Source organism: Rhinatrema bivittatum, chromosome 7, assembly GCF_901001135.1.
Source record: "Rhinatrema bivittatum chromosome 7, aRhiBiv1.1, whole genome shotgun sequence".
NCBI lineage: Eukaryota > Metazoa > Chordata > Amphibia > Gymnophiona > Rhinatrematidae > Rhinatrema > Rhinatrema bivittatum.
The window spans coordinates 302,229,521-302,243,825 of NC_042621.1; the positions used below are offsets into that span (position 1 = coordinate 302,229,521).

A 14,305-nucleotide genomic window follows, 5' to 3' on the forward strand; every position below is an offset into this window, starting at 1 on the left:
ATACCTGGGGCACCCACATGTAAGGACGCTCAGATCTTACTGTCTCCTGCAGACTGCCTCCCCTCACCCTCCTGCCTGCATGGGATGAGCGGCCGGTGTGCAAACGCGGTGAATGCATGAGTTCCCACCAGGAGGGGTCGGCTCACTAACGCATTTTTACACACTCAGATTCTCTCACCTACACATTCGCTCACACTGACACACACAGACGCTCACTGATTTTCACACTCATGCACCCTCCTGCTGCTGATTAGCTCACGTAAGTATAAAAAAAAAAAAGGTTTCTCTTACATTGATGGTTAGGGAGAGCGCAGGGTAGGCTGGAAGGCCTCTTAATGCGTTCCTTGGCCTGGAAGAAGGCCACAGGCGGCAAGGCCCCAATGCAGTTTTAAAATTGTTTGCCAAGGATGACAGGGACCAGACGGCAAAGAAAGCACTGTAGCAGCAGGTCACTGGAGAAGCACAAGCGGTGAATGGAGGTGCCCCGATGTTTCCAGCTGCTGCGGAAGCAGGGGGAGGGGTGCGAGAGAAAAGCCGCTGCCTCTCAAGCTCCACAGTGGAAGTTGTGAGGCATCGCTGCCACTGAAGGCAGTTGTGGTAGCAATGGGGTGGTAACAACAGCTGCAGCAAGGGGCAAAAGTGAGTGAAGAGTATCAGGGGAGGCTCGTGCTGTCAAAGAACCAAGTGCTGCGGGGCCTGCTGCTGGTTGCACCAGTTCCACAGGCACGGGGGCCGCGGCGACCGACATCAACCGTGTGACTGGGCACCCCTGATGCTCCGAGAGGCCAATCCGCCCCCGTGCAGACCTGTTTCTGCTGATCTGCAAAATATCAGCCACGGTATCAGAAGACTGGAAGGGCAGCCAGTGCGGCAACAATTTCTAACAAGGGTGCCAGGGGTGATCTCAGCCTGACTTCGGTGCCAGGCAAAATGATTGAACACGCACATGTTTTTCCACAGGGAAGTTTTGCCTTACCAATTTACTAGATTTTTTTTTTTTCAGGGTGTAAATAAACATGCAGACAAAGGTGAGCCAACTGATATAAGGCTACGTGCGTAAAATCGGCCCATTACGCGTGTGGCCGGGCCTAGCATGCACCGAGCCTATTTTCAAAAAGGTCCGACCACACGCGTAAAGGCCGGTATGATTAGGCATCCAAATGGCAGATGAAATTTAATGTGGACAAGGGCAAGGTGATGCATATAGGGAAAAATAACCCTTGCTATAGTTACACGATGTTAGGATCCACATTAGGAGCTACCACCCAGGAAAAAGATCTAGGTGTCATAGTGGATAATACTTTAAAATCGTCGGTACAATGTGCTGTGGCAGTCAAAAAAGCAAACAATATTAGGAATTATTAGGAAGGGAATGGTTAATAAAACGGAAAATGTCATAATGCCTCTGTATCGCTCCATGGTGAGACCGCACCTTGAATACTGTGTACAATTCTGGTCGCCGCATCTCAAAAAAGATATAATTGCACTGGAGAAGGTACAGAGAAGGGCAACCAAAATGATAAAGGGGATGGAACAGCTCCCCTATGAGGAAAGGCTGAAGAGGTTAGGGCTGTTCAGCTTGGAGAAGAGACGGCTGAGGGGGGATATGATAGAGGTCTTTAAGATCATGAGAGGTCTAGAACAAGTAGATGTGTCTCGGTTATTTACACTTTCGGATAATAGAAGGACTAGGGGACACTCCATGAAGTTAGCATGGGGCACATTTAAAACTAATCAGAGAAAATTCTTTTTCACCCAACTCACAATAAAGCTCTGGAATTTGTTGCCAGAGGATGTGGTTAGTGCAGTTAGTGTAGTTGGGTTTAAAAAAGGTTTGGATAACTTCTTGGAGAAGTCCATTAACTGCTATTAATCAAGCTGACTTAAAGAATGGCGTCTATTACTACTGGCTTCAGTAGCATGGGATCTTCTTAGTGTTTGGGATCCTGCCAGGTACTTGTGACTTGGATTGGCCACTGTTGGAAACAGGATGCTGGGCTTGATGGACCCTTAGTCTGGCCCAGTATGTACTTAAGTACTTACTCTTCATTTACCACTGGTTTTAATACTTGATCGGTGAGAGTTCATCTTGGTGCCATAGCAGCCTACCGTTTTCATACTGAGAATTTTATTCACCATTCCCTTTCTAATAATTCCTAACATTTTGTTTGCTTTTTTGACTGCCGCAGCACACTGAGCCGACGATTTTAAAGTATTATCCACTATGATGCCTAGATCTTTTTCCTGGGTGGTAGCTCCTAATATGGAACCTAACATCGTGTAACTACTGCATGGGTTATTTTTCCCTAAATGCATCACCTTGCACTTGTCCACATTAAATTTCCAGAGCCGAGCACCAATGGCGACAAGTGGCAATGATTATGGGGTTTCCCAGAGTGCTCGGTCTGGTCTTTGCCCAGCACTGAGGAAAGGAGGAACCCGATGTCTGAGAGAGCACAGACAGTGGCGACAGCCGATCACCTGCTTCCCAATCCTCGATGGTAGCTGAAGGTGGTGTAGAGAGGGACAGCATATCCAGCAGTTCCCACCTCCCCCGGGCGTCGGGGATTCCAAAGCCGGCATAGATGGAGTGTACTTTTTGGGGCCAAAGAGTTTCTCCATTTTGTCGAGACAAGCATGATGGCCCTTGGGGGTCATCTGGTTACACAGCTGACACCCTCTGATAGCATGCAATGCCACCAGGCAGAGGATCAAAGCCTCATGCAGGTCTCTGATGGACATGGTCCACGGACATTGGCGAAAACTGGACAAGGCCATAAAAACGAGCTGGCGAGCAGTCAATGGTTGGCAGTCACGGGGAAGTGAGCAGCCAGGAATCAACTGCGATAGGGTGGAAATGGTAAAACTAACCTGCCGCGCAGAGGGGACACCGTCTGGAGGAAGGGGGACCAGACGTATAACGAGAGAAAAAAATGCTAGAAGAGCTGGAAAATAGAGCACAACTTAGAGAGCCCCAAAAACCGCGAGGCAACCAGGAGTGCGGGAAAAAAAAAAGAGAGAGACTGAAGGGGGACCTGGCGTGGACGCACAGATCGTGGCATGCTGGGCATGCTCAGTGTGCCGGTCAAAGCTTCTAGAAACTCTGAGGAAAGTTTTCCATGCCGGGTTCCATCTGACGATGTCACCCATCTGTGAGGGCTATCATCTTGCTTGCCCTAGGAGAATACATATAATGATGTATGCCTCTCCTTCCTAGCCATAGCATGAGCCCCAGAGTGTGGTAACTAATGGGCAGCATGCAGGACATGGATAGCTGCACCCTGCTTAGTGCAGCACACGTGTCACACAGCACCTCCTCTGAGTCCTTGTGCCCAGGCTGAGAGAGACAGGTTAGCGTGCACGGAGCACTGCATAGGATTTACTCTGAGCGTCGGGAGCAGCAGCAATGAAGGAGTCCTGGCAGCCACGGTAACTACCCCCGAGCCAGCTGCCCGTACCGTACTGACGTCTAGACTTGTACGGGAGGGAGATGGTCCATGCGTGTCTCTCAGTCTTGTTTTAAAATTTAGAAGACAGATCGGTAAGCTGTCGGTGTTCTCTGGCTCTTCTTTTGGCCATCTGAGTCCTCTCCACGACTGCACTGCGTACTTCATGGAGGTTTGTATGCCGTGTGATATTTTTGTTAATGTAGATGGACCTTGGTCTTGAAAAGGTTGGGAAATACTGATCTATAGATTGGTGGGGGCTTGCGAAGCCAATGCAGCTTGCTCACATTAAGGCAATAAATTCTACGTATTCATGGTTACAAATGAGCAGACTGGACAGGCCTTATGGTCCCCATCTACCACCATCTTCTCTCTCTGCGTTTTACTTCAGAGACCTGCAGAACATACCTGCTACATTCCAGCAGCGTGACCTTCAGGCGGCCCTCTGCCAGCCCCTGGTTCTGAATGCAGAGGTCCCGGTCCTCCACCTGCACATCTGGCTGCGGTACAACTTGAAAGGGGAAAAACGGCTTGTACCTGTTGGAAAAGAAAGCAATATCACTATTCTTGCAGAAGAGGCTCTGTCAGTGTAACAGAGAACAGATCCAATACACTAACAACTAAGATTAAACGCTGCATGAAGCCAGGCCATGTGAGTCTGGCTAAGCTAGGAGGTGTGCGCACCTTGTCTCTCTGCAGTGGCTCACGTGTGCACATCCCCCTTACAGTAAATACACTGAGCAGGCAAAATGCAGGAGGAGGAAGACAAGATAAAAAAAAACTACAAATTAGCGCCTACCCAAAGGTAGGCGCTAATTTCTCCGGGCACCGGGAAAGTGCACAGAAAAGCAGTAAAAATTGCTTTTCTGTGCACCCTCCAACTTAATATCATGGCGATATTAAGTCGGAGGTCCCGAAAGTTAAAAAAAAAAAAATAGAAAAAAAAAATTTAAAATAGGCCCACGGCTCGAAAACCAGACACTCATTTTTGCCGGCGTCCGGTTTCCGAACCCGTGGCTGTCCCTAGCGCCTCTTTTTACCGCCGGCCCTAATTAAAATAAATTAAAATAGAGCGGTGCTCGCCCGCTCTCCCGCGTTTTTACTGTATCGGCCCGAGGGTGAGCTATTCCATCCCCTTTACCATTTTGGTCAGCCTTCTTTATACTTTCTCCATCGCAGTTATATCTTTTTTGAGACGCGGCGAACAGAACTGCACAGAGTATTCAAGGTGCGGTCGCGTCATGGAACAATACTGAGGCGTTACGACATCCTCAGTTTTATTTGCCAATCCCCTCGTAATAATTTCTAACGTTCTGTTTGCTTTTTGGACCCCCACAGCACACTGAGCCGACAGGGAAACAGGGAAAACCTGAAGCTACTCAGGATTTCCGTTTCCTATCTAACAGGCATCACAATACCGCACACCTTGATCAGAGGCCGCAGACCTTGGCTCCTGATGGAACTCTGTACATGGGAACAGTGAACCTGGCCGTACTTTGCCAGCGTGGCACCCTCTGGGCTGCTGTGATTTCTGGCTCCAGAATGCCCCTGGCCCCTTGCTGGCTTCAGAACTAGAAGTCTAGCTCAGGAATCAAGCACGAGTCATCCAAAAGGAGCCACTGGCCCAGCTCCTATAGAACCACTCAACAGGAAGGTTTCAGCCTGTCTTTTAAAAAAAAGGACATTTCTAGGCCACCTCTGCAGCATCGTCTACTACCTGCATGCATAACAATTACATTTAAAAACAGACTGAAAGGTGACACATCACATATAACAATGCTTAATGTTAATTTTCTTTTTACAATTTCTCTACCAGTTCCTCATTGGCTTTCATAAGTGGATCCCCCTCCTCTCTATATGCAGACTGTTTTGGATAATGATATTTCTGTCTGACTATTCAATTGCGGTTGATTGCTTGAGTAGTTTATCTTTTATCTTAATGTAATATTTTGAAAATTAATAAAAATGAAAGATGCGATTTCCCTCTAGATGTCTTTTGGTTCACCAAAATGATAGATATATTTTTTCAGACCCTCAACAGCTACGTCTATACCTGGACTCACATTCTTAATGTCTCCATGTGGATCTAGGGCATAGAAGGAAAGTAAATGTTGTGCTAGATAAAACTACCATTTCCTTAATTCTTTCTTATGAACCGCTTCATATGGTTCCCCATTTGTTCTTATAAAAAAATAAATGTTTATTTCTTAATATGTAGAATTGGAAGGAATATCACTCCTGTAATATTTGATTTAAACTTAAATTCAGTTCTTTGTATTGTTAAGATAGGAGAAGTATATACCTCCTGTACCAATATTATTTTTCTGTTTTTCTTTTAAAGTTGTTGTCATTATATGATAATGGAAATTCAAATAAAAATAAAATTTAAAAAAAAAAAAAGAAAGATTATAAGAGATTAAAAATACATTTTTGAAAGGACAATTCAACATGAAGCCTGTAAGTCGGATATACAATATCACAGAGGTTTTATGTGAAGACCTGTGCAGAAGCAGAACTGGTAAAACCGTAGAAATTACAAGAAAATAAGAATACGTTAAGCTTAGAATTTAGGTGGTGTTTTCACTCTGCAGGTGAGAAAGCTCTCGACACAGATCCCTAGAGGCAAGAGACAGGTAATGAAGCACTGGAGAGCAGTGATCTGGCTGCGCGGCACCTCCTGGAAGGCATGGGGTAACCTGCACGGAGCAGCAGCAGCATTCCTGGGGTTTGGGTGCCACGTGAGAATGTGATCTACTTTGGGTAGATGTGCATGAAATCGCTGGTTTACTATGCGACTATCAACGCCGAGGCATTCAGAAAATTAAACCCATACAGCTGCTTTCATCATCAGAGAGCGCAAGGGATTAAGAAAGAAAATGGACTGCCACTTACATATCACGATTACAATTCCAATTTTTATTTCCATTTCTGGGGAAGTACTGGTATTTAAGGCTCCTGCTCGCTAGCCCTTGCTAACAGTAAATCACGCAGTTGCATGGGACTCCCACCTCTAGAACTGGAAACATTGTTTTGGACCAACCTGAAATCACAACATATTGCTGCCTACGGATCAGTATCTTCCCCCAAGCGACTGCCGACTTATTCTCCTGCAAAAGCATAGGACTCTTTTTCCAAAACATATTTTCTATAGTTAAAAATTAATTTCTCATGTCTTCTTTCCATTTTAAAGTTCCAAAGTGTGTGTCCATGGTTTCGATATCTACCTAGGGTGAAGTCTCCATTTACCGATACGAGCCACAATATTTCCCGCTCTTCTTAGAGTATTCTTTCCCAGGTCCATTCAGTTATCTTTTTTATCTTAAAGAAATCCATCTGTAAAAACTCGGATTGCCATTATATTTTGCTAGCCGTATTTTTTTTTTTTTTTTTTAAAGAGCGGGTTTCTGTAGTGCAAGATGTGAGACATTTCCAGGTCACGCTAATCAGAAGAGAGTATACCTGTCATCCTGTGTCTCACCTAGTAATACACCTACTGCTAAAGGTGCCAGCAAATACCGGGATGCTGCCGAAAGAGGTTCACAACCGAGCTGGTTTTGTTTTACAAAGCTAATCAGACAGCACGGGGGTAAACCTGCATGGAGCGGCAGTTACAACACTAAACATCTCGCTGGGCAGACGGGACCGGCCATTTGAGTCTTCATCTGTCGTCACTTACAGAGTTATGCATCCGTTTTCTCATGCTGTGCCGTACGAAAAGGTAGAGCAAAACGCTGGGTCTTGAAGTCTCACGAACATTTAGCATCTCAAAGTGAAACTCTGCAAGCTTGACTCAGGAGTTTTTTGTTTTTGTTTGTTTTGGGTTTTTTTTTACCAGCTTAGTGTGGTCAGCAGGCAGAGTTTTCCTTCACAATTAAATGCCACTACCCGATGATTTTTCAGTGCAATTTGGGAGTTAGATGATCCGGTATTCATAGGATTCACAGTCTTTGCCCCTTTAACCAGGAGCTGACACTGAAATCACCAATGAACCAGCTATTTTTAAGGAGGAATCTTACTCTCCTCAAGGTGACCCGACATGGTCAGCATAATGCAAGCTTCCTAGCACACAAAATACACAATTAGGGGTCAGCAAAATACTCTTGAGTTTAGAGATAGGAAGAATAAGAGAAGCAGATGGAATGGGGGTAGGCAGGATGGGGGCCTGGGTTAACTGCTAATGATTTGAGGTTGTGTTTAAGTAACTTGTTTGTCTGTGGCAGTAAAGGAGTTTAAAGCAGTAACTGCACGGGGTCTTAGGCGAGAGAGTCTATATTTGATTTGTGCCCCTTTGAACTGGGAAAACATGAGCACCGGGGTCATGGAAATCGGCTGCTCCTCCTCCCCCACCCCCAGGAATAGAAACAAACAGGCAAACGATGGGAACGACCGCAAAGGCGCAATGCAGGTGAAGCGAGGAGCTCACAGCCCTCTTACTATACAGTACAGGTCTAATGCCTCACGACAAACCTCACCTTATGTCTCTGTGTTTCTCTCTGTGTAGGAGAGGAGGTTTCATCTGCAGCAGCAAAGGTCCTACAGCTGCAGGTGCTGCTGTGAGCCGGGACCTGCCTAGCAAACTGAATTTATATTTACATATTCACATGAATACGGCAACGGCGTGCACCACCGCGAATGCAAAGATGTGGAAATGTACCCCTCTGTCTGCTGTGCACAGAACAGCTGGAAGGTTAATCAGACATGGAAAACACTTCCGGACATTAAGCGAGACAATGGACATCCAGAAAGACGTACTAACGTTTCACGAGCCACACCCTTAAAACATTACTTTTCAGTTTTACCTCTGGTATTCACCACTCGGCTCAGACTCCTAAAACAATTTCTGACAGCACAGCACAATGTAACATGGGTCCTCCCCCATCCATATTACAGGAAGTCTTGGAGGGAAAGTCATCTTGAAATAAACCGAAAACCGGTTATTTGCCAACTGATAAACCAGAGAAGGAAGAGGGCCATTTTGTGACACTGCAAAAGGTCAAGCAAGAAACTGGGCCATGTTCATACAGTCAGGAGCCTCAACTCAAGGCCCACAGCTCACAAATCCCTGCTGAATATGGAATCCTCAGCCCGGGAGAGAAAAACTAAGTTTGGGGTAACGCAACCCAACAGTAGCAGGAAACGCAGGATAATGCACGCGTGAAAGCCACAATATTTATAATAAAAAGTGTTTCCCCATACTGCCCTAAGGCTGAAAGGGCAAGGTAAAGAAACACAAGTCAATATGTTCTATGTACGGTCTCCTTTGCATTTGTTAAAGATCTACGAGGTTGCATTAGAAGAGACCATCTCTCTAAAGAACATAAAATGTCACCTTCCTCCAGTTTAACCAAAGCTAATTATAGATGGGGAAGATGAGCCTCCAATTTGAGAATAACGTAATTGAGATGGATCCTAAATTTAGATGCTGCCAGCCTTGCAGGATGACCGTTAAAGAGACAGCGTCAAGGTTAGCACAGTCAGTAAAGGAAGTTTCTGAAATGTCAATCTGAGGATCCCAATCTTAATTTCGTTTTACCGAAACAATGCCCATTTGTTTAATTTTTAGAGCCTTAATGGAGCTCAGCAGGATCCTGGGGCTTCAGTCTCCAGATCTCATTTTTAACACCCATGCAAAAGCTTGAAAACGATCCAATCACAGTCAGCAAGCAGTGACTTCTGTATTCACCGGGCCATGCCCCGAGCGCGGGAAAAGGGGAACGCGCCATCTCTGCTCCTACCTCAAAACCTGACAGCAACCCTTTAAAGCTTCGAGGCTCCTGGTAAATTTTCTACAGCCCGTCGTACAGCAAGCCAAGTCATATGTTCAAGATTATTCCAATCATTGCGATTATCATACAGTACTGTTATTATGGCAGCGATGGACAATACTCCTCAGCGAGAAGCTTTATTTGTGGTCCGTGACGCTTCACGTAGCTCGTCACATATTTTGGTACAGTTATCCGAGTTACTCCTGTTGCACAACGTTTTTTCCTCCAAATGCATGGAACCCCATGGGGATCTCCGATAGCACCTGCAGTAGTGGTAGGTTTGTGTGTCACTGCTTTTGAGGAGACACATTTATACCAATCTGAATGCTGGCAGTACATAATAGGTTAGGATCGATATAGAGGGGATATTTTATTATTTTTATGGATTGCACCAGAAGACCCATTAAGACAATTCAGTAGGTGGATAAACACATTAGATGATAATCTTCAATTTACAGTTCAATGGTCTACTAAATCCATTTCTTTCATAGTCGTACCTGTGACTTATGCAGATGGCTGTTTTCATACCGCGCTATATCGAAAGCCAACAGATAAGAAACATTTGCTTCGATTTCATAGACTCCATGCCAGGTCATTCTAGATGGGCTTACCAGCAAACCAGTTTTTTCGGATTAGACGGATTTGTTCAGAGACAGCTGAATTTGAACGACAAGCCAAGGTTTTGCCTGCTAAATTTAGAGCCTGTGCTTATCCATACAAAGCCGTTTCTACTGCTTATAAAAGAGCTAAATTTACAGATTGGCAACCTTTGTTACAACATAAACCTGTTCAGGAACAGACTCGCCTGGTGTGCGTTTTAAAACAAATTACAGCACCGGGAGTGATATCAGCAGCAATTAAGAAAATTGGCATGTATGATCTCTACGTAATGTGCTGCGGGACCCTCCGCTTATAGCCACATCACAATTAGAGATTTAGCGGTACATTCACAACCGTCGAGCGATATACCTTCTATAATTTCTGTGGGACATTTTAAATGTGGCCCACGAAGCCATTGTAGCAGGACCACTGAAGATATCGTTTGGCAAGATCCTGTTACTGGCTGCAGAATTAAGTGCAAATCCCGGACAGATTGACTATCTGTGAATGTTACATACACTATAGCAGTGGTTCTCAACCTTTTTTTGGCCGGGACACATCTGACAGATGGTTCTCATGTGCGTGACACACTGAACATGTGACCATCACGGGGCTAAATGTAAACACGCACTCTGCATCCACAGGAACCACCTCGACCCCCAGCAATGAGTGCAGAGCAGATCTAGGGCATTACCCTGTAAAACTCGCCATACAAAAAAAAGATATTCTGGTTCTGATGACATCTCAGTAAAAGCAAAACAAACTCCCTTTACTACCAGGCACAATAGCCCTCCTTATGAAAAGACAGTAATTTACCACTAATGCATGTCCTATTGAGAAAACACAACAAATAAGATTGATACAAATGCCTACACGCTAGTAACATACCTCACCTCGGTCACACACCCAGAACTGACCTTCACCAAGTACAGAAAGACCTCACATTATAAATATGGAGACAGAAACTGGAACGGAAAACCAAAAAAGCCACTCTGCATGCAGTGCAAACCTAGAGAAATGGAAAGAGAAATATAGCACCTAACATAGTCCCAGGATCTGCAATAATGCACACAAACTAACCCGCACAAAGATACACCTGTATTATGGAACACACTCAACCAGTAACAACCCTATCTAAGAAATACAACTATTAAACCAGGCCCTAAACACTAATACATTTCCTATTGGGAAAACAGAAGAAGCCAAGCTGCTACAGAGCCTCACACAGAAATAATTGTAAAGCTTTACTAATAAATGTTACAAAACAGCTGCTGAACAGAATAACATCCAACAATTAAAAACTCATAAAAATTATTAAAACATGTCCAAATATCAATAAAATATTTCAAAACAGCAGACATCACATAACACCCAATAATTAAAATGGCAGTCAATCAAGAAAAATAACCTTAAAAGGCCACCTTTACTTACCCTCTCCAGCAACTCTCCTACTCCTTTCCCTTCCAGGCCAATAGCACTCACCAGAAGCAGCAAGGGCTGCTGAAGTTCTGTCCTTAGCACCCACAACCAGTCACTCACAACACACACACCCCCAATTAGACCCAGGACCAGTCTCGGTCTCTTTCACACCAATTATCTTCCTGACCAGTCTCGCTCTCTCAATCACACTCATGCTCTCTTATATACAAGCTCTCAATCACACACAAAAGCTCTCACACCAACTCTCACCCAGGCTTCCATTCACACCCCCACACACAAGCTCTCACCCAAGCACCCATTCACACCCAAGCACCCATTCACACCCACACACACAAGCTCTCACCTAGGCTTCCATTCACACCCACACACAATCTCTCACCCAGGCTTCCATGCACACCCACACACAATCTCTCACCCAAGCACCCATTCATATCAGCTCTCATCCAGGCTTCCATTCACACCCACAGACACAAGCTCTCACCCATTCACAACCTCAGACACAACTCTCAACCATGCATCCATTCACAGACACAAGCTCTCACCCAGGCACCCATTCACACCAGCTCTCATCCAGGCTTCCATTCACACCCACACACAAGCTCTCACTCAAGCACCCATTCACACCCACAAGCTCTCGCCCAGGCTTCCATTCACACCTACAGACACAAGCTCTCACCCAGGCTTCCATTCACACCCACAAGCTCTCACCCAAGCACCCATTCACACCAGCTCTCATCCAGGCTTCCATTCACACCCACCACACAAGCTCTCACCCATGCATCCATTCACACCCTCAAACACAAGCTCTCAACCATGCATCCATTCACTCACAGACACACCAGCTCTCATCAAAAATAACTTCTTCCTTCACTGCAGGGATGGGCTCCAGTTCCGCCGCGGCATTAATCCAGCAAGCCTTCTTTTTTCGGCGCCACGGAGATGGGCGCCTCAGTCGGAGGTCGGGTTTCCTCTTCACCGCTAGAGGGGATGGGCTCTTGTGGTGGCCTTGCACCGTCGGGGTTCTACACTGTCATTCCTCCCACCCCACTCCCAGGCTATACCATGCCTGCCTCACCGGCCAATCAAAGGCTTCCTCCCTTCTTCCTACTCCCACTGGCAGGTAGAAGGGAGGAGACTTCTGATTGGCCTGCGCAGGGGAAGGCAGAATGAAGGAGGCTTCCCATTGGGCAGTGGGGGTAGGAAGAAAGGAGGCTTTCAATTGGCCCGCGGGGACTGGAAAACAGGAGAAGGAAAGTACTACGGGGTAGTGGGACACGGGGAGACGCGACACTCCTGCTGGTGTTTGGCGACACACTGGTTGAGAAGCGCTGCACTATAGTATGTCCTTGTCCCAAGCTAAATGTTGGGTGCACATCTCGTGCCTTTACGGTTAACTGAGAGCAAATCTCGTTTGAAAACAACAACATTAGGTGCTCCTATGGTTAGACATCGCAATGCATTGCGACATACTTTGCAAACACTTAGGTGGACTGTTAGAGAACAAGTACACATTCACAATTGAGTAGGAGACTTACGTTCACGTCTCCTTTATAGGGAAGCCTTTTGGATTTGCACCTTAAATACAGTAACACCAGATGGCATGAATGAGGAATTAAATTGCACAATTTTAGTACACAGAATGCTCTATTCTACATAAGATCTTCTGCAATTTTAACTGCGTCATTTAATTGGCTCTCTCAGTCTTGCTCACGTTATCAGCGCCTGTTCTCATTGGTTAGTTTTAAGTCATACGATGGATATATAAATCATGAAATGGACGTTAGTTGCTGCTCCATTAATGTTTTCAGTGAGCGTTTCAGGTGAAAGACACGAGGATAACACCACTGGATTTGGAGTACTGGCATTATAATACAGAATGAAAATTTTCCCTGATGAAGGATTTGATCTGAAACGTGGCCCCATTGGGAGGGCACTAAGATATTAACTTTTGATGCAGACTTCTAATTTTACTTTTTGATGCCATCTTTTAAGCTTGACGCTAGAACATTGTTTTTTATGAATTGATATTAGGAGAATATAGGAGCGGTATTTCAGCATAATTCACTATGAACTTTTTTTTTTGTATTATTTTCAATAAAAATATAGATTTTATAATGAGGAAGGTGGTTGGTAGTTAATGATTAGACCAAATAGTGGGGCGTTGAGTACATGGATGATAACAGCCTTCATGTTATATGAAACTTTCAACCTCTTCTATAAAAATGAGATTTAAAATTGTTTAAAAAAAATTGTTTCTTTTGGTATTTTTGTTCATTGCGGGAAGTGCTGAGGAATGATACTAATGTACTAGAACTGATTTCATTACATTCCCTGGGGTTATTTTTAGTACTGGATCAAATAAAACAGGCCTCATTTTTCAAACATGAAAAGTGAAGCTCGGTGCTCATCAATATTTGCTGGGAAAGGGAGGGGGGGGCGGGCGTTGAGGGCTGGGAACCACTGACATCTGGTCTGACCCTGGGCAAGTCACTTTCTCCCCCGACACCCACATTTACAGCTGTGCACAATCCAGCTGTGGCATTAACTGACAGCAGAGGAGAAGCAAACACGCAGCCTGTGCCCTTTCCTCCTAGGCCTGTGCGCTCCGAGTGCCGATTCGGCACCATTTCTACACCCGATATAGGAGCCGATGCAATAAAACCTGTGCTAAAAATCGGAGTTAAATTTTAGTACGGGTTTTATTTCATGCGCGCGTTAAGAACGGGGGTCCCCAGGGGATGCATTAAGCTAATCGGATGCAAATCAAACAGGAGTAAAAAAAAAAAAAAAAAAAAAAGGCACAGTAAAACGTGAGTTAACCTGAAAAATGCGCATGAATGCAGAAAGTGCCTTCACACAGGAGCAAGGAGGTAAATGTCCCTGGCTGGAAGGAGTGTGACCGACATGATCTTGCATGCAAGACTGCTACAAGGCACGCCGTGTGACATGAAAGGGTAAGCTCTCCAGCGCGGGCACCTACAGCCGCTGCTGCGCATCCCTCCCTATCAGCTGTAGCTGCCTGTTCTGGAGGGCAAATGGCCTTGCTTGCAAGAC

At 45.3% G+C, this 14,305-nt stretch overlaps 1 protein-coding gene across 1 annotated transcript in view; it reads right to left on the bottom strand.

Moving 5' to 3' along the window:
* Positions 1-14,305, bottom strand: part of PDZD8 (PDZ domain containing 8) — a 186,680-nt gene that overhangs the window by 147,171 nt on the left and 25,204 nt on the right. The window contains 1 exon segment of the mRNA XM_029610489.1: positions 3,855-3,983. Coding sequence (XP_029466349.1) covers positions 3,855-3,983 — 129 coding nt within the window.